The sequence below is a fragment of the Poeciliopsis prolifica genome, unplaced genomic scaffold (assembly GCF_027474105.1).
Source record: "Poeciliopsis prolifica strain line A6 unplaced genomic scaffold, Auburn_PproV2 SCAFFOLD023, whole genome shotgun sequence".
Lineage (NCBI taxonomy): Eukaryota > Metazoa > Chordata > Actinopteri > Cyprinodontiformes > Poeciliidae > Poeciliopsis > Poeciliopsis prolifica.
Window position 1 is genome coordinate 7,507,859 of NW_026562398.1, and position 20,620 is coordinate 7,528,478.

The 20,620-nt window shown below is 37.8% G+C and overlaps 1 protein-coding gene across 1 annotated transcript; it reads left to right on the top strand.

Annotated features, from left to right (window-relative positions):
* The first annotated feature begins 1,969 nt into the window (after positions 1-1,969).
* Positions 1,970-11,185, top strand: slc52a3 (solute carrier family 52 member 3). The gene is made up of 4 exons (XM_055045802.1): positions 1,970-2,169; positions 2,665-3,699; positions 8,893-9,016; positions 9,174-11,185. Exons 2-4 carry the CDS (start codon positions 2,699-2,701, stop codon positions 9,384-9,386), a joined length of 1,338 nt encoding a protein of 445 aa, XP_054901777.1. The 5' UTR covers positions 1,970-2,169; positions 2,665-2,698; the 3' UTR covers positions 9,387-11,185.
* The last annotated feature ends 9,435 nt before the right edge of the window (positions 11,186-20,620 follow it).

Here is a 20,620-nt window from a genome sequence, read left to right on the forward strand (position 1 = left end):
TTTCTCTGACCTTCGAGCTTAAAACTGAGCTCAGTTTCTCTTCCTATTGATCTTAACTCACAGGTCAATAAAACATCCTGGTTAAGGCATTCACATCAGACTTTAAATTAATTATATCGTACTAATGACTTAATGACATACATACATGACATTTATTAATGCTTTTAAATACAGTCTGGATGCAACATGTTTAATTTAAATGTCGATAGGAAATGTTTCATACTGTCTTACATTTTCAGTTTTCTAAATAAACGACAACCCAGTAAGAATGTTTTTAAGTGTGTTTAAACATTCACCTGGAGCTGCATTTTTTTACATAACCTGTAGTTTTCCAGTCCTTATAACCTGGTAAAGTTTGACAGGCGTTATGGCTCGAGATGCAGCTTCTACTAAACCGATTTATGGTTTCCTTCCAGGTCTAAACTGCTGATTCTGATTTAATGCGTAAAAACTAGAACAAGTGCAAATGTATTTGTCTAAAATTTAAACAATTACAAGCGACAAACACTGACTGGGAAAGAAAAATGTACGTGAAACTGTGACATGAATAATATGGTATAGTGATATATTTACTGACTGCAAATAAAATAGACAAATTTAGTTGTGATGCATTTAGTGAATTATTTTAGTGATGTTCTCTAAATCACTGTTTAAAAACTAGTTTATTAAATTATTTTTAATTCTGCCCTTGAGACTTCTGTCTTTGGAAGTCGATTAAAATGTCGATTAAAATGTCATCTGGAGTTACAAGACCAACAGCAGTGACGTTTTTATGGGTCGTTTAATTATTGACCTTGCAAAGGTCAATAACATCCAACATGCTGTAGTTCCACAATACGGCCAGTAGGGGGCGGTGAAGGTTATAAGGTATAAGGTTGTGACAGGAAAGTGGGAAATATTCAAAAATCTGCAGTTTAATAGAAGCAAAAAAATATTATTGGAGCAAATACACCTCGATTCATTGTGTAAGTGACCATGAAAAGTAAATAGTTTTTTTGTGTGTGTAATAATTAACTTTTAATGTCTGTTGCAACAGCGATAGCAGTTAGACTTTTTTTGTTTGTTTTATTATCTGTACTGTTTACTTTCTTTTCTTTTGTAATTTATATTTAATTAGTTTGTTTTAATTAACTGAAGAAACTTCGTTACGTGATTTTTTCCTTCTTGTTTTTGCTTTAAATAAGAAATTTTTACTTCTAGACTCGAAGTTTAACTTGTAACTATTGATATTCTAGTTTCTAGAATATATTTATAATCAGTAATATTTTGTTAATATCAAGCTTTAATGTCCTACTGAGACAATTAAGTACAAAAACTCAAGAAAAATATTCTAAAAAAATTGATCTGGTCAGAAAGCAAACAGACATAAATGTCTTTAATATAAAATTTAAAATCTTACTTAGATTTCTGTTTTTGCAGTGGGGATTTGGCTGTTGACTTGCTTTATTTATTAGTTTATAAATTGTGAATTACTTATTTTTATTTCTTATTTAAACTCCTACTAAGAAATAATTGTACTTTTGTTTTTCTTCTGCTTCTTTTTGTTTTGTTTGTATTTCTTCTAATTCATGTAAAGCACTTTGAAATGCCTTATTACCGAAAATGTGCAATATAAATAAATTTACCTTATTTCCAAATGTAAATATTTCAGCAAATATAATGTAAAAAAAAACTAAAAGTCATATTTAAGTGCAAATATTGCTAAATTCTTTGCAAATATTTCAAAATTATCTCCTCAAAATCAATGATTTTGATTGCAAGAAATCACAAAAACAACACAAAACTCTTAAGGAAAAGATGTTCAGTGTTATTTAATTTTAAAAAGTACTTATTGAAAGCAAACATAGCTTCCTAATGAATATTCTGATAGCTTGTTGGTGGGTTTTATTGGTACGTTTTGGCACACTGGCCCTTTAAGGATCTTAACCTGTCCCAAAACGGTTCTGATTTTGACCCAGTTGTGGTTTGACTTCCTTACCAGCAGTGAAGAAAGTGCAGTTTTAGACTCAGCCCCTGGTGTTTACAGGAGCTGCTGCGGACTCTGACCCCCTACGCAGCCGCGCCTTAAGTCCAGCGTGTTTGTGCAGAGACAGCCCACCGCTGACCTCTTTCTCTCCTCGTACAATGACAGATGGTCCAGTGCACCGCTTTGAGGAACTGCAGAAACTTGTAAGTACATTTTAACACATAGCAGTCGTCTGAATGATTGATTTCCTGAACTGGCAGAAAATCAGAGCACAAAGGTTTGCTCTGAAGTTTTTGTTATAGTTTTAAACATTTTAGACAAAAGGAATGTGAAACCAGAGAGACGTGCAGAATGTACTCTACTTAAATCAATAAATTAGCCTGGATATGACACAATTTTCTTCAAAATAAGAGCATCTATTCTATGCTTTTGACTAAAAAACTAATTGTAAAACTCATTAAAATAAGCTGTCAATGTCCTGTCTGAACACTTCAGACTGGATAACAAAAAAAAAAAAAAAAAAAATACAGAAATCTAAAACTTCATTTTTAGATTAAAGTTAAATACTTTTTTTCCTCAGTGGCACTAATCATCTTCCTGTCAGTTCAGTGAGTTGTGTTAACGTAAAGCCTGAACTCCAATAACCAAATGAAGCTTTCAGCTCTATCGTCTTGATGTTTCTGTGTTTCTTCCTGTAGGTATGACTGATCTCTAGTCGGATCCGGCTGAAGCATGGCGCTGCGGGTGCACCTCCTGGCCTGCGCCTTTGGCCTGGGCTCCTGGGTGGCGGTGAACGGCCTGTGGGTGGAGCTTCCCCTCATTGTTAACGTTCTGCCTGAAGGCTGGGACCTCCCCTCGTACCTCGCAGTCATCATCCAGCTGGCAAACCTGGGCCCCCTGCTGGTCACCCTCATGCACAAACTGCGCCCCGGTCATCTCAACGAGCGCACCGTCATTTACTTCGTCCTCTCCATCGGCATCGCCTCCTGCATCCTGCTCGTCTTCTTCTGGGACAAAGTGACGGTTGTGGCGGGGGCGACGCGGAGCACCGCCTTCTTCATCATCACCTTCTTCCTCTCTCTGGTGGACTGCACGTCTTCAGTGACCTTCCTCCCTTTTATGATGCAGCTTCCAGCTAAATACATCACCACCTACTTCATTGGAGAAGGGTTGAGTGGTTTCATCCCCGGTGTCGTTGCTTTGGCGCAAGGCGTCGGCATGGCCAAGTGTGTTAACAGCTCTTCCACGCCAGGAAACCACTCAGACATAGAAGTGTGGTCATTGCAAACACAGTATCTTCCTCCAAACTTCTCCATAAAGGTGTTCTTCTCCTTCCTGGCGGCCATGATGTGCATTAGTTTGGCTGCATTCTTTTGGCTGAACAGCTTGTCTCGGACATACGAGCAGTCTACGGAAAACCTTGTGCCGGACACGGTGCGCTCAGTCAGTTCTGGGCTGGACAACCCAGCAGCAGAAACTGATGGCAAGAAAAGTGAGCAGCATGGAGAAGATAAGAGCAAACCTCTGCTGGCTGAACCACAACAGTCCATTTCCCAGCTGGTCTTCATGTATCTCCTTGTGGTTTGGATAAACGCTCTGACTAATGGGGTGCTGCCATCTGTCCAGACGTACTCCTGCATGTCGTATGGGAATCTTGCCTATCATCTGTCTGCAGCTTTGGCCTCAGTGGCCAATCCAGTGGCCTGCACTATAGCAATGTTCTTCCAGATCAGGTAAAAAAAAATTCTTCACAGAATTTGTCATGAATCTCATGAAACATGAAGCACCGCAAAGCACTGATGCACCAGAAAGTGTGTACAAACATTTTGTCACGTACAAGCCGGCCAAAAAATATTTTTAAAAACCAAAAAATACCATGTTTTTTTTATCTACTCATCCACAAATTATTCATGAATTAATTAAATACATAAAGTAATCTGATTTTTTTGTAGACTCAGGATCATACATTTTTGGGTTTGATCGAAGGAAACTGGAAAGAAAAAACAGAACAATTTGAAAACGTCCCCCACACCCCACTTTAAACACCCCACACCCCACTTTGCTCTGCAGGTAGAGTACCGTATTTTCCGGACTATAAGTTGCAACGGAGTATAAGTCGCATTTTTGAGGGAAATTTATTTGATAAACTCCAACACCAAGAACAGACACGTCATCTTGAAAGGGAATAAAAATAGAATAGAGGCAACAACAGGCTGAATAATTGTTCGGTATGCTAACGTTACATGACAAACAACGACCTGAGAACGTTCCTGGTATGTTAACATAACATATTGAGAGTTATTCAGATAACTATAACATAATTTACATGCTATCAAGTTTACCAAACCATCCGTGTCACTCCAAATCACTAAACACAATGAAATCTTCGTCCTCAGTGTCGCTTGTAAACAACTCCACTAACTCCAAAGGTAGAATAACGCAGGCCTAGAGCGCCCTCTTGCAGTTTAGTGTGAACATAACATGATATGATAAAATTATGTGTTAATTTCCACACATATGTCACTCCAGAGTATAAGTCGCACTCCCGGCCAAACTATGAAAAGAACTGCGACTTATAGTCTGGAAAATACGGTATTTAGAAATGGGGAATAACAAGAGTACCCTTACTGCTTATTCTAGATTTCATAAGAAAAATAGACGTCAAGTGCTATAAATCAACTTCAGTTGATTAACAAACAAAACAAGCCAGCAATGACAAAACTGAAGCTGCCAATCAAAAATGATTCGAACATGGAGAGAAAAATTGTGCAGCAGCAGAAAACATTTACTACTAAATTATTATTTGGAAAAGTTGCCAAAAGAAGTTTCTCCATCAAGGAATTTGCCAACTTGCAACTGGTGGAACTTCAAGATTTCTGATTCACTGACATTTGGACAAATTAGACCAATGTCGGCCACAATACACAAATTGATGTGATGATTTGGGATGTTTTTAATCCATATCCAAGTTGATCCGTTAAGGTCACAGACTGTGTGCTTTCAGAACCACCAACGTGAAGTGACTCATAACAGTCACTTGAGCAATATGCAGACGCATCGTTTTGAGGGGATTTCCACTGTCGCTGGATGATACAAGAATTACGCCTGCCTGGCAGGCTGCCTGAATACATTTAGTACTTAAAATGCTGAAGATGAACCAATTTCCTCGTGGTCAGAGTCATCTGATCAGATAATCTAATCAGGCACAAATAGACTATGATGCTGCTGGTCTGCGTCATTATGTCACAGTAGTTCTGAAATCCAGATTTAGCCTTAGAGGTCACTGATCTACGATTACCTCAAGAGTCGAACCAAAGGATTCATTTTGGTGGGTTCACTTCAACCCCCCATCCTGAGTCAATGTCCCAAAACACATCAGCGAAGAAGAAAAAGACAAGCAAAAGAAAAATTAATAATGGTGTGCATTCCGCCAACAACATGGAAATGCTAACTCTCCTGTAAAAGCATAACAGTACCACAGCGTATAGGGCCATTATAAATAGAAAAAAAGGGTACATTTCTGCTAAAAAAACCTCAGAAATGTTGAGAATAATTTCAGATAAATAAATAAAAACTGATAAATAAAACATCTACAATTTTTTACTTTCTTGTAGAAAGTTTTGACTTCTGGAGCTTTGAAACTTCCTAGCTCTTTCTAGAAACTTTCTAGAAAGATTACTCACAAATTTTCAGATGTTTTTGGCAAAAATGTTGCCATTTTTCTTTCAATCTACAATGCCTCTAATACATCATTCTATAATCCTACGATCAGACAAATTTGAAAAATTCCACCAAAGTGGGTGGGGCCAATAGACACTGAGGGGCGTAGCCAAGTTTGGATGACCAGAGCCATAATTTGCTAGTGGTGATTGGTTCTTTTTCATCCAAGAAATACTACAGTTTTCATGGAATAGTGTATGCAACGTGGTTTGAAAGACATAGAATTTCACGTATTGTATTTTTGACCTTTTTGGGGTTCCGTAGAGAAGGAGCAGGAAAGTCAAAAGGGAATTAGCAACTGACTGTGAGATATAAATGTAAAACACCACTAATTATTGTTTGTTTGGATGAATATATGTGCTCACATCAGTTTCACTTCATGATCAGATTGGTGGGATACAGAAATGCAGTTTTTGAGCAAAACTGCATGAAAAGTCACGGTGTTAAAACATCCACATCACGTGACGCTTATGGTTCAACCCAAGTAGGGCAGCAGTACGCAAGAATTAAACAAGTCTACAAAAATAAATTTTTACAGAAACACACCGTTAAGAACCAATTCCAAACTTTATCTACAAAACAAGTTTATTTTTCTGGTTTAGTTATGTTTTAACAGAGTTTTGCATAAAAAATGTCTGCAAATTTTACCTGGAACAAGGAGGACCCAATTTTCCACTTGCTGCAGCTAATGGTGCCACAAGCCAGTGAATCTGTGAGTGTTTAATTTTTTCCCATGACTGCGTTGACAGCGCAGTGCATCATCAGGATATTAATCATAAATTCCCCGGGCTCTGTGGGTTGTGGGGTTGCGTCTCTGTGGAGTGGGTTTGCTTCAGACAGCTGTGTCTACATCACATCACATCACATCGCTATCTGGGGAGATTATTTGGTTTCTTTCTCAGGTTTATAAAAAACTCCACAAAATTTTTTCTTTATCACAAGTCATTTAGTTGGAAAGGTCAGAAAAAAGCTAAATTTGTCACCAGATTTAATAATAGAAACAAAAATTTGTTTTAAGAGTATTGGCTAAAAATATTCACACACCCCTGGCAGATTTAAAATTAAAAATATTTTCATTTAACTTCTGTGGGAAAAAAAATCAAATCTGTGTGGAACAGATCAGGCTTGAGACTCTAGCAAATAGCAAAGAGCAAATTTTTTTTATTTCTGTCGTTTGCAAATGGAGAACACAGCAACCACAGCACAACAGCTGTACCTACAATAAGCTCTGGAGCTGCAAGGTCTCCCAATATATAGGATTCTTTACGCAACGTGGTCACTCCTTTGGCTCAGAGTCAATTCCAGTTTAACAAGTTTTCTGCACAGTCATGGAGCCACAAGTTGGACAGCATGCAACCTCTTCCTTACTGGGAGGTCAGTTAATTGTTTAGTTGATAAACATCTTCTTGTTCAAAATATGGGCGTTTCCAAAAATCAGGATGCTAATGGAACAATTTTGCATACTAAAGAAATTGTCAGACCTTGTACGTACTGTCAGCTTGTGACATTCAATGGAGAAATTTGTTAGTCCTTGGGGCTTATTCCATCTTCCTGTTTACTGTTTATCTGTTAACAAACTTTGGCGCCTTGCTTTGGTATTTGTGGTGAGACATTAGCCCACTCATTAGTCTGCTGCAACTGCTGCAGAGAGAGGAAACCTATCTGACTGGTTCTTGGCCTACATACTTTATCAGACTGAATACTAATGTTAAATGACTAAAATAATTAAATAAAATTGTTAAAAGAAATAATAACACAATTTTCACTTCACACTTCTTTTCTGATAGGAAGGAAAGGCAATAATAGAACATCATAAAAGGAGGGTTAATTAAAATAAAAATTATTTTTTTGATCAAATTTTAATAAAAATGGTTGTTGGCTCTTTATTGGCATTACACCAATCACACCATTATTATAAGTTTTCTGCATGTCTCTTCTGGTATAATTACTATTTATCTTTAGTGATCAACTCCATTTGCCATCACCCTAATTTTTAGCTCCCACAAATAATAAATAATACTTGTAACGATTACTTTAACACAAACTTAATGCAGAAAGACTCCATGCAGGGATTCAAACCCAGGACTTTCTTTCTGTAAAGCAACAATGCTACGAACTGCGCTAACAATATACTCCAAGCACCGTAACTTCAGATTAGGGCTACAGCTAAAAATTATTTTTGTTATCAAGTAACAAAAATAATTATTGCAGTATTTTGATCAAAAATACTGCAATCTTTAAACCCACCCCCATTTTGATCATGTTAAACCAAAGTTTGAACAACTTAAGACTTAACAGAAAAACAAAAACAAAATCTGCATGGTGTAAAACCCAAGGTAATTCTTACAATTAATCAGATGAGAAGATTTGCATATTTTTAGATTTTCATTTAAGCATTTAACCAATATTTCCTATAATATTATAAATACAATGAAAGATGCAAACAGGGAATCAAATTCCTTTCACAAATAAGAAAATAAACATTTACATATTATAATATAGCATTGCTTAAGTGCTTGATCATTTGCAGCAAAGAATGTATTTCCACAATTTTCACTTCACATTTCTTTTCTGATAGGACGGAAAGGCAATAATAGAACATGACTCAACTTTTCACATAAACATAAATATGTGAAAAGTTGAGTCATTTCTGCTTGGCTTAACATCAGGAATAACCTGATAACTCTTTTTTTAATTAATTTGTTAATAATTAAATGGCCAAAGGTAATTTTTCTTTTTCTGAATTTGAAGCAGTTGAAGCAAAAACTTGAGATGTTTTGAGAAAAACATATTTACCGACAAAGTTCTTTTTTAATTTTAATTGTGAAATGCATATATTTTTGTACAGCTCTGACTTGTTCTTTCAACAAATGGCCTTTTTTGAATCTTAATACTTTCAAATTCAAAACCACTTTATTGATCCCAAAGGGAAATTGAATATTATAATCCACTAATTCAGAACTTTTAAAGAGTTACTGTAAATGGTGATGGCTGTTAGCAGGAAATATCTCTGGTAGCAGTCTGTATTACAGTAACTCTGAAGACGCCTCTGACTAAAGATATTCTGTTTTAGTTAACAATGAATCAGTTACTAAATTAGTTGACGATTATTTCTATAAAATCAAGGTGAAACTTCTAAAGATAACCTGGTTTAGTCTTTAATTTATGTCAGGAGACTGTAGCTAACTGACTTTGTTTGTATTCAGGTCTCTGACGTTTCTTTGCGTCCTGACCGTGTTGGGTTCAGGCTGCGGCGGCTATAACATGGCCATGGCAGCTCTGAGTCCCTGTCCTTTGCTGCGTGGGTCTGCTCTGGGAGAGGCGATCATTGTGAGTGAAATCACTGAGTCATTATTCATCAGTTTTTATCAGAAAGGTGATAAAGCACAGCTGATGATGAAACGCGGTTCAATTGTGTCACTATGATAAGTCTGAGATAAGCAGGTGATAAGCAGGTGAGCTCTCACTCCTCTTTTATCCCCACCAGGTCCTCTCTTGGCTCTTGTTCACTGGGACGCTGTCTTACGTTAAAGTGATGGTAGGAGTCATCCTGAGAGATCGCAGCCACAGCGCCCTCGTGTGGTGTGGAGCTGCAGCACAGATGGGTTCGCTGGTCGGCTCCGTCACCATGTTCCCGCTGGTTAACGTTTACCGGCTCTTCATGTCGGGAGATTTCTGCAACACTGAGTGTCCGTTATGACAGACAGCCTGAAAGTCGCAAGACTCTCAACTACAGAAACAGATCTGCGTTTCAGTATTTAATTACTTTATAGCAGCGTAATACCAAAATGTTTGACAGTGTTAGGGCCAGGCTAAGAAAAAATTAAAATAAAAGATAACACTTTATTTGAAGGTGTGTACACATGACAGCGTCATGTCAGTTTTGTGTACACCAATTCAAATAAAGTATTACAGAATAAAAACAATAAAATTACAAAAACATGGCATGAAATTACAAGAATGTTAGAATGAATGTGTGAGAAGAAAGTAAAAAAAAAAAAAAGCAAGTAAAGTTGTGGTAGTAATATGAGACTAAAGTCACAGAATCACATGAATAAAGTCAGAATACTACAAGAAAAAAGTCAAAATAATATGTAGATAAAGTTGTAAATGGTCATAATATTTTGAGAATAAAGTCATAAAATTACCATCAATAAGGTTGTATTAAACAGCATCAAGTTATTATAATGTCTTATTCAGTATACGCCTTTTTGTAAAATCAATTATCAAAGTATAATTTCACAAAACACCATAGCGGTAAGACAGCTTTTATGTGTCGGATTTATAATTTCATTCTAACAATAATAATGTCACTTTTTTCTTGTATTATTTTTACGTCTTTCTCATAATTTTAATTTATTATCTAGTCTTAAACTTGGCTCTATTCTCTAAAACTCCATGACTTCTTGTGCAACAATTATACATTATTTTATTATTACTTTTAAACACACAGCCTTCAGTAGCTGTCAATCTGAAACTTAAGAACCGTCTGCCATCAGTTCACAGGACTAAAATCATGATTAATGCTGATAATTTTCACTCTGCTAAGTTTGTATAGATGTTTACCATTATGCAGAGAAAATCTATAACCTTTAAAGTGAATATCTATTGAATGGAAGAATCCTGCATTGTACTTTTCTGACCAGCAGATGTCACAAACGCACTTTTAAAACGTGAATACATTCATCAGTGAAAAGCATCGATTCCTGTTTAACTCCCACCTGTAACCTCAACATTTTAATGCACTTTGAAACTTAATAACTTAAATTATTCTTCTTTACGTCTAAATCAACATTTCAGGTGAAATCATATTTTTGGGGATTTTTGCTCCTAATTTTGCTTTTAATCTCAATCTTCATTCAGTGTGTTGTAGCCAGATTAGTAAAGTTTCTTCAAGGTTGAATATAATCAATTTAGGACCTTTTATGGACTTTTAATCCTAGTTATAAGTCATGAGCTGCAAAAAAGATAAAAAATATGTTTAATTTAATACCTCATATAAAATGCAGCTTTGTTAATTTAAAATGTTTTTCAGCTCTGTGAAAGTGCTTATGGAAGATATTAATAATAATATAATAGTTTCAGTAACTTAGTACAGTGTAAAAAAGATAAATGAGAACAATGAGTGAATAAACACACATATTTTGGATATATTTAAATATAATTTAGGAACAATTACAGATGATCTGACCTGATTTAAGATTAAATGAAATAAAGGTTGTGTTTAGACTGTGCAGAAACCCAGTTAATCATAAACACTAAATATTCAATTACATTAAAAGTCAAAGGTACTTTATTAACCCTAAAGTAAAAATTAATATTATTGTAATTTTGTTTTTCAAATATTTCAGAAAAGCTTTGGAAACTCCAAATAAACATGTGTCCACTGTACAGTGATGCTAACTGCATTAAATTAAAATATATTACTTTAATGTCTAAAACATCTGTTGTAATTTTGTGGTTGTTACAAAATAAAAATAAAACTTGTTTTACAGCAAAGCCTGTCTTTCTGACCTCTGCTTCTAACATTAAATAATCAGGCTGCAAAGATACAATATTGTATCAGATTAAAAGCTGTCCACCAAATTATGTTCAATGCATCTCTAGATCTAGTTGGTTGTTTTAATCTAATCCAGGGTGATAAACGTTTAGCCACATGGGACAAAATCAAGAAGTCAAAATGGGTAAAAAACTGTAACTTTCAGTCAGTTTTTGTTTAATTTTCTCAATAATAAACTAACCATGCAATATTTTAACAAAACTAAGTGGCTTTTTGTAGGAAAGCAAAACTTCTGCATGTTTGTCTCATTAAAAGACAGACATTCAATCTGCAAAAGGTTTGGGACTAAATTGGAACAAAATGTACAGAACCTGATCTATTCTCAGCAAAAGAAAAGGATTATAGTCACTCTTTCTCTGATGCCCAAGCCACACCTTGGACATCCCCGATCTAATCTATGAAGAAGAAGAAACAGAAGAAGAAGAAGAAGAAATAGTCTCCAATATATGACTGCAGCATGTTGCTGACAAACTGTTGTCAGAAACTATATCGCTGACAAACTATTTAAAAAAAGAAAAAAAAATCAACTCCTGCTACTGTATATTTCATAAATGATTTTGCATACTGCAAGTTGGGCTAAAATTGTTTTCCTTCAACTTTACTACTTAAATGTTAGACGACATGCAGCAGAGACAACAAACAATCCCAGTAGAGTAAAATACTAAGTAATCAGGAATTGGATGACCCATTCCATGAAATATCTGAAAGACGGCGCCGCGAGCGTTTTGAGGAGAACCAGGAGGACCAGAGGGCGGTTTCCCCTCAGCAGCTGTTCTCCATCGTGACCCTTCAGACGGAGAGCGAGAGGTTCCCTGGCCGAGGTCTGGTGGGGGGTGAGGAGTCTAATTACTGACGCTCAGCGGGGGCCGATGGATGCTGCTCCTGCCGGCGGTCACTTGGGAGCTTTTTTGACCCCAACACGAAGTAAAAACAAAAAGATAAGGAAGGCCACAATTAGCCCTACGCAGCCTGCGGGGCTCGGGATCAGTGGAGGAGAAGCACAGATGGGACTTTCTCACTTGGATTTGCTGAATCCACATTGCAGCGTGTATAAACCGAGCAGAAATCACTGCACACGACTGCCGATGCGAGTTCGCAGGATGGGGGTGTACAAAATCTTAAAGGCTTGTTGCCCTGTATATCTTCATGGGCAACAAAACATGTTCATTATCTTTTTTTTTTTTTTTGCAAAAAGTCATTCTTAGATGATAAGATTTCAGAATAAGGTATTTTAGGGTCTCTTGTCACGCCACCCAACTCAGGGTTTACACTCACACATGAAAACGGCTGCAAACACATGCACAAATATACAACTGTTGAAAAGCAGAAGTAGAGCCTCCTGCAAAAAATGCAGCAAGTGGTTTCTGGATGCTAAATCAACAACAAAACACTTGTCTTTTCCAGCAGCGGACACGGCGGCAAAACCAGTTGACCAAACATGCTGGAACTCCATTTGGGTTGCTAGGTAACAGGACTGAGCTCTGCTGGGGTTGCCAGGTAATGGCACAATGCCTATCAAATGGGATGTTTTTAAAACTGCTCATGTACCAGACATCAAAAATCATTCACTTATTTCCTGGGTGCATTTGAGTTTGTGGAAGAAAACGGACAAATGAAAATGTGTGTCAATTTTGCAGAAAAGATCCCCTTCAAAAAAGTAAAAAGTAAAAATTAGATTGTGTTAGCATAAGGTTGAAGCAGGGGCAGCAAAGAAGAGATAACCATCTACTGTGTCTATGTCACATTTTGTCGCAATGCAACCACAAACTTGAGTTTATTTAATTTTTTTAACTCGGTCAACTTGGTCCTGATTTTTCTCTCTGCAGATTTCTGTTCATCATAATTTTTTGGGTTGAGTTGGTGCTTGTTTGGACAATTATTCCCTCTGGTTTGTAGTGCTGTGCAGCTGCAACGATTGTTGCTTTAGCTTCTTTGCTTTCAACAGTTGTATCAACACGTAACCATGGCAACAAGGTAGGGGTGTACCATATGAGAAAAGAAACTAACAATCGAGTTTCTTCTAAATATTCTACCGATGAATTGAGCAGCACCGCTGATCTGCCGTCTTGCTGACAATTCACCTGAACTGACACATTTTTCTTTTTTCTGTCTTGATAATTATTCTTATTGTTACAGCTGCACAGCACCAGAAAATCTAGAGATGACGACAATATTAGTTTGCCATGATTCAACTCAAACCGATTTGCAGTTTCGGTCTGAAAATGAGAGCATAGAATGATCAGCTTCAGTGTTTGTCAGACCTGCTCCTCTTCAGTGAACATGACCTTGGATGCTCGCATGCAATCAAAGGGGTTTTCTTTACGCTTGATTAGCTAAACTCCTTGATTGGCTCTGGGCTCTTGTGTGTGGGGAAATAACAAAGCAGCAAAAGAAAAGTGTATCATTTCCCTTGGAGTGTCAGATGGTCCCATCGCTGCTCCAGCTGGTCAGGAGGGGCCGTGGCCACCTGGACGCTGCGTCCCGGTCCTGTGAGATCCTGCAGTCTCCTCTGCCATGTGAAAACTCCACTTACTACGCCACTGAGAAGTCCATCTGCTCAGGTCGACACCTCCCAAAGAGTCCCCCCGGCCCTCGACACAAACACAGCTCCCCCACAGCCCTCCGCTCGCCGTCCTTCCCTCCCGCCAGCCACAGAGCCTCTCAGCTAAATGAGCAGCATGTCGAATGGAAGCAGGATTTACCCTTCCTTCAACTGGGTAAGGGAACAAATTTGCAGCCGCGTGATGCACTGGATGGAGGAACCCACCTGCACTCCTGCAGCATGGCTGCTGAATCGACAGATGTGTCACCGGTGCGTGACTTTGCACGACTGCAGGGTTCTGCTTTGAAGCACAGCTGCAAAGAGAGGGCGGATATTTGTTGTAACTCTCAAACAGAGCTCCACAGTGTTTCCAATCATAATCAGTGCGGCAATTTCAATGTCTGCAATACTGTAACTGCAAAAGATCGACGGTAGGTCTGTAACTAATGATTATTTAATTTATTAACCGATTATTCTGATTGAACAAAGATCTGCAAATTCTGCAAAATTTTTGTTTATCCACCTATATTTTTTTAAAAATATATCATATTAAAATATATATTGAACGATGCAAATGAACAAATAATTAAATGTTTTTTATAGGAAAATATGTATCTTATTTCCTAAAATGCAATAACAAAGCATTCCTTTACTGAGTCACTTGGACATTTCTGGATTGAATAATTTTAAAAACCACAGTTTTGTCATCTTAAATTCAAATTTTATATATATTTCTACAGATATAGTGTAGTTATAGGAGGAGAAATGGCTCTTGATTTTTTACAAATGACAGAAGAGAAATCCTACAACCGGTACAATCTGACGCTGTTCCATTTTTGCTCACATTTTGTGAAGAAGGAAGTTGTGCTCATGTCTTCTTCAGAGGTTTTTGTGTCGTTTCCTTTGGTGGTTCATAGAACAGTGCCTCCACAGAGGAGAACAGGTTTTGAATTAGTTTCGATCATCTGACAGTGCAGTGTGAAAGCGAACAGCACCAACTGAAAATGCAATAAATGTCGCAATTTTGGTCGTCAATCAAACCGAGTCTACAGGACTATAAGTTATGAAAACACAGAGATGAGCACAAATTCCTTCTTCACAAATTGTAAACAAAAATGGAGTAGCGTTCGATCTTTTGACAAAAAAAATCACAAGACATTTTTTCTGTTAGTGCTAGATGCGAGTTTGTTATAGTCGTATTTACCCAGAATGCCTTGCTCTGTAGTTCACTTCTTGTTTTTGGAGCAATCTTTGGTCTGCTTGGTGTTCACATACACATATGAATTGAAAAGAAACAGAGTCTTTAAGCGTACCAGAGTTTTTTTGGGTTTTTTTCAATTAACTTTGCATTAGAGTTTGATTGCACATTGAGACATCTCCAAATGAACCAGATGCTGTGAAAGCACCTTTAAGCTTTAGCATTTTGGTTACTAAGGTACAATGTGATGATAAAGAAAATAGGAAAACTGAGGAAAAAAAAACATATCATCATTGCAAAATTCACCAATATTGTCACAGTTTCATGTTTCCTTGTAATGGATGTCTTGCGGCTGAAGCGCTACGGAAGTAAGGAAATGTGTTTGGTTGTGCCGCAGGCCGGCAGATTCTGGCTGCTGATGGGCAGGTGAACAGCTTGTGGGTAAACCAATTGCTGATGCATGCAGACAGGCTCGGCTCAGACAGCATCTCAACGCGTCTCTCCCATCAATTTCCACACACACGTTAATAAACGTCGTCCATTTATTTGAAATTAGATGTGACAGCCCCATGTCATTTCACTACGGCGTCTCGGAGCAGACAGTGATGCGCACGGGCCCTCGCCTCGTTTTCTATCAGCAGGTATTGATGTTGCTTTAATGAAGTGCCTAGCACTCCACCCTAGGAAGAGACAAGTCTGTCAGCATATGTAAATGCTTCCTGCCTGTCATTGTTGTGGTGGGTTCAGCATGGGTCAGCGTAGATTCCCCCTCTGGGAACCCTTTGTTCTGGGGCCCGACTGTGCCACATGAGGGGACCAATTACAGAGCTGCGCAGCAGGACGGGGGTGCAAACTTGTTACCCTGCTGCAGTGAGCTAATTATTACCTCAGCACTGTGGGTAGTACAGAGCTAGTCCATCAGGGTGGGGAGTAAAATCAAGGTTACTGCATGAACACTTATTATGCTTCCTTGAACGGGTTAAGAGTGGTTTATGGTCAATAGAAAACATGTTCACCACAGCTTTTGCTCAAGATCATTCTTAGATATTGAGACTTTACTCTGCTCAGTTCTGCTTATTTTGAGCTCCTTTCAAAATGACCTGCTTTAGGGCATCTTGTTACTTTGAATCCAAATAAAATGCTGCTGGCCACTCCCCCAACACAACGTTTACACTCTCATGTGAATATTCCACAGAGCTTGTCTTGTGACATGGAAGAATAATATAAATAAGTAACTTGATATCTTGTTGGTATGACTTAATTATTACAAGTCGTGGCCTACAATGCACATGTTTGAAAAGCTGCAGAAGCAACAAGAATGAAGGAAGTTGTTTCTGAATGGTAAATCAACAACAAAACACTCGTCTCTGCCAGCAGCAATTGTAAAGCACACATTGCGGTAAAACCAGCTGACCAATCCTGATTCACTTCCGCTTGGGTTGCTAGGTAACGGCGCAATGTGCCATAACAATCAGCAGGTTTTTGAAACTGATCATTTTCTAGATACCAAAAACGTTAACTTATTGCCAAAAAATGGATGGGTGTTTTTTGTTTAAGCCAATGAGGTGTTTTAGATGCAAATGGAAATCAAAAAATTTGCAAAATATGAATTGTGAGTAATATGTCGCTTTTAAAAAAGTGGTTTACAGTGTTAACACATTTCTGTGAATATATTTCAATGATCAAAGTTCAGGAAAAATATAATTCTTATTTTTCAGTCATAAATAGCAGCAGAGCTTCTTAAGTCCCAGCAGAGCTCTCCGTGTTTTGCCAGAGCAAGCACAATCCACATGCAGCAGGCTGCCAACCACATCACCTTGATTTGGTGTCAGGAAGTGATTTATGAAAACGCTTCCTGCTCCCTCCGTCTCGACATAGACCTCAGTGGACCCTGGGTGTTGACACAAAGCCCAGATGGCCGAGCAAACATATTCGCAGCTCAGCGGGCTTTGGTTTCTAGCTGCTGGAGAGACTCTGGCTCTCTGCTGATGATCGAGGGGCTCAAAAGATTTGCAAGAATTCTACAAGAGATAAAATTTCAGCTGGCGCTCCGATCGATGCTTTGTTCAGGGCTGCAACACGTCTTTCATGTCAAAATCTCACACTGTTCCGCAGACAGACTCCCATCGCTTGGTGGCAAAAAAATACATCTATGGGAGACAGTTCTGATCATCCATCTAGACTGGATGGATGGATGGATGGATGGATGGATGGATGGATGGATGGATGGATGGATGGATGGATGGATGGATGGACTGATGGATGGGATGATGATGGATGGATGGATGGATGGATGGATGGATGGATGGATGGATGGATGGATGGATGGATGGATGGGAATCTGATGATGGTGAAAACCTGACAGGGATTACAACCCAGACATCTTGTCGACTCCTGTGTTTCTCTGAAGATGCATTTTAATAATTTGCTAAAAAGTAAAAGCGATTTGTTGTTGGATAAATGAGCCGCCATATCTGGAGAGCATCAGAGTGTTTTTGTGGCAAAAATCTTTGAACCAAACATAAAAAAACAAACACTGTGATGTGTGTAGATGGCCGTCTTATCTCGCCATTAGCTCCCTCCCCTTTTATAACCCATTCATCTCCTTCCCCCCACCCAGCGGCCAGAGCCGCCCAGCTGCTAGGGGCTACCAGTCTCCCTTGGTGTGTGGGACCAGTCAAGTGGAAAATGGCTGCCACTGAGAGAGCCCACTTTAGAGAGCCATCATCCTTTGAAGGGGCATGATGGCCTTTGACAGCCGCAGTGTTAACACAGAACCCACACGAACATAGCGCTGCTATTATCGCGTTTACTAAAGCAAAAGTAGAGGAGAGCAGATCAAGGGGAGACGCTAATGGTCGATGTTTGAATCCAGAGATGGAGGGGAGATGGTCCGGGCCCCAGCGGTGGGGAAACATGACATTGGATCACTCACAGACAGGTGGAGATTGTGTTTCAGCGCGTCACCCGAGCCTTTACCGAACAGGTCGTTCACTGTGTGTGTGTGTGTGTGTGTGTGTGTGTGTGTGTGTGTGTGTGTGTGTAGCAATGTCTGCCCATGTGTTCTCCGTTAGCAGCAATGTGATTACTATTGAACCATCATCCAGTTTCAGACCGACACCGCTGCTACAAACACTCCAGCAGAAACAGGTTTCATGATTTGTTTGACAAAAATAGAGTGAAAATCTCACTTCCTGAAAACTGAGTTAGCATCAGAGATCCAATTCATGCGGCTTTACGCATCAATCAAACAGGAGTCAACAATAAATCAACCAATATCTGACTAAACTGAATTTCATTCATTATTCATTCATACGTCTGGCCATCTGCAGCTTTCCAAGGGTTACCTTCAGCCCCAGACTGGGCAATCTCTCGGCCTTTAATTGAAACAACTAATTGAAGTTGTTGAAACATTCCCTATAAATGGGACACCACTTTAAAGAAACCAATAGTTAATTAGTTGCTATTGACTCCTTTTATGTAAACTGATGACTTTTTGCAAAAACATCTATCTGTCTGTAGCTATAATCTCCATTATGAAGGTTATTGGCATCTTTTAAAGTTGTTTTCTGCTGGCATCCTGCTCTTTATCTAATTTGTTTGAAAACAAACTCTTTATATCCAAGAAAACAACAAAAGTCAAAGGAAATAGATTATGTTTGAGCTAAAGTTTTAATCTAAAATGATTTTATACAACGCCTCAACCAATCAGAGAACAGCAGTCTACTATGATTAAATTACTTTAACTATAATAGGTGTATTACTGCAGCACATAATTTATTACATTAGTGTAATTTTGCTATTTTGACTCACAATGTAAACATGCAAACATTGCTTTTCATGCAAAACAGAACTGAGAACTGTTTTGTTTTAATTTGGTTAACAACTCAACAAGTTTTATAAGAACGGCCACAAACATAAATGTATTTCATTAGTATTTGATATAATAAGCCAACAAAAAGTAGTGCATAATTTTCAAGTTAATACATTTTAGTATTTTGCTTTACAACTAAATGTTTATTGTGCAATGCAGCTGTAGTAACCAGTTACATTGTTTTGGGAAAGAAAATACTTTTCGTAGTTTTTTTTGTTTGTTTTTTTTACACCTAAATTTTAAGTTTTACTTAATTATAAAGAATTACTAATGTTACTTCAGTAAAATTTCTGGACACTCCACCCACAGTAGCTTTACTGAAATAAATGACAAGCTTTCTTTATTCTTGCATGAGATGCAGATTCACCCACAGCTGGTGTTAAAGACTTATGGGTTGTAAACAAGCTTTGTTTTTCTGTTATTTCCTATCTGCTCAGGCTTTTGTACCATTTGTGGCTCTTATTCAATATTTATATTCTCCCACTAGCTCAAGTTATAACAGGAAATAGTATTAGCTACCATGACTATGCAGATGATACTCAGCTCTTCATTATGATGTCACCAGGTGACTCTGAACCCATCCAATCACTGAACGAATGCTCAACATTTATTAAATGTGTGGATGAGCCAAAACTTTCTCCAGCTGAACAAAAATAAAACTGGAGTCATTATTTTTGGACCTAAAAAGGAACGATCTAGGGTCAATGCAAAGCTTCAGTTATTACAACTAAAAATTAGCAATCAGGCCCGAAACCTGGTGGACTGGACTTGAACTTTGTGAGCCACATAAAGACAGTTACAAAGTCGGCCTTCTATCACCTGAAGAACATTTCCAGGATTAGAGGACTAATGTCTCAGCCAGATCTAGAGAAACTCATCCATGCGTTTATCTTCAGTCACATTGATTATTGGAATAGCGTCTTCACAGGCCTGTCCAACAAATCAATCAAACAGCTGATGCTGATCCAGAAGCTGCTGCTCGCGTTCTCACTAAAACCAGGAAGATAGAGACATAACACCAGTTTTAAAGTCCCTCCACTGGCTCCCTGTAGCTCAAAGAATAGACATTAAAATACTGTTGCTAGTTTATAAATCACTGAACGGTTTAGCACCACAATACATTAAAGATCCAAATGAGGAGAAGCAGCATTCAGCAGCTGTAGTGACCAGAAATCTGGAACAAACTTCCAGAAAACTGCAAAACAGCTGAAACACTGACTTCCTTTAAATCTTGACTGTTTAGAATTGTATTTGAAATGTAATCAATTAAAAATGTAATGATGGCACAATGTATTGGTTATTCTATGTTGCATGACTTTGTGTTTTTGTGTTTATGATGTAAAGCACTTTGAAATGCCTTGCTGCTGAAATGTGCTATGCAAATAAAATTTGATTTGATTGATTGATTTGGAAATAAAATCAATGAAGCTATAAATTTTCCTCCCACTTTAATAAATATCTACTATTTTGTGTTGGTTTATTATGAAATCCCACAAAAACTTTATGATTTTTGTTTGAATAATTATGCAAGGCACTGCAACAAGCTGTATGCTAAGTTATGTAAATTGTATTAATAATAAAAGAGGAAGGAAGACTTGGGATAAATCAAACTTTTGGTTTTGAAGATTTAATTTCTGGAAAATGTGAATGTTTTTCCACCAATGCACTCTTTGTGTTTCAGTCATAAACTCACAGAAAGGATGATTAAAATTAAAGCCACTTTTAAAAAAATATATTGTGTCGGTCTTAACTTCTTATTG

Coding starts and splice junctions, on each gene's coding strand:
- slc52a3 (XM_055045802.1), top strand. CDS start 2,699: ATGGCGCTGCGGGTGCACCTCCTGGCCTGCGCCTTTGGCCTGGGCTCC. Junction 3,700..8,892: donor GCAATGTTCTTCCAGATCAG/GTAAAAAAAAAT, acceptor GTTTGTATTCAG/GTCTCTGACGTTTCTTTGCG. Junction 9,017..9,173: donor CTCTGGGAGAGGCGATCATT/GTGAGTGAAATC, acceptor TATCCCCACCAG/GTCCTCTCTTGGCTCTTGTT.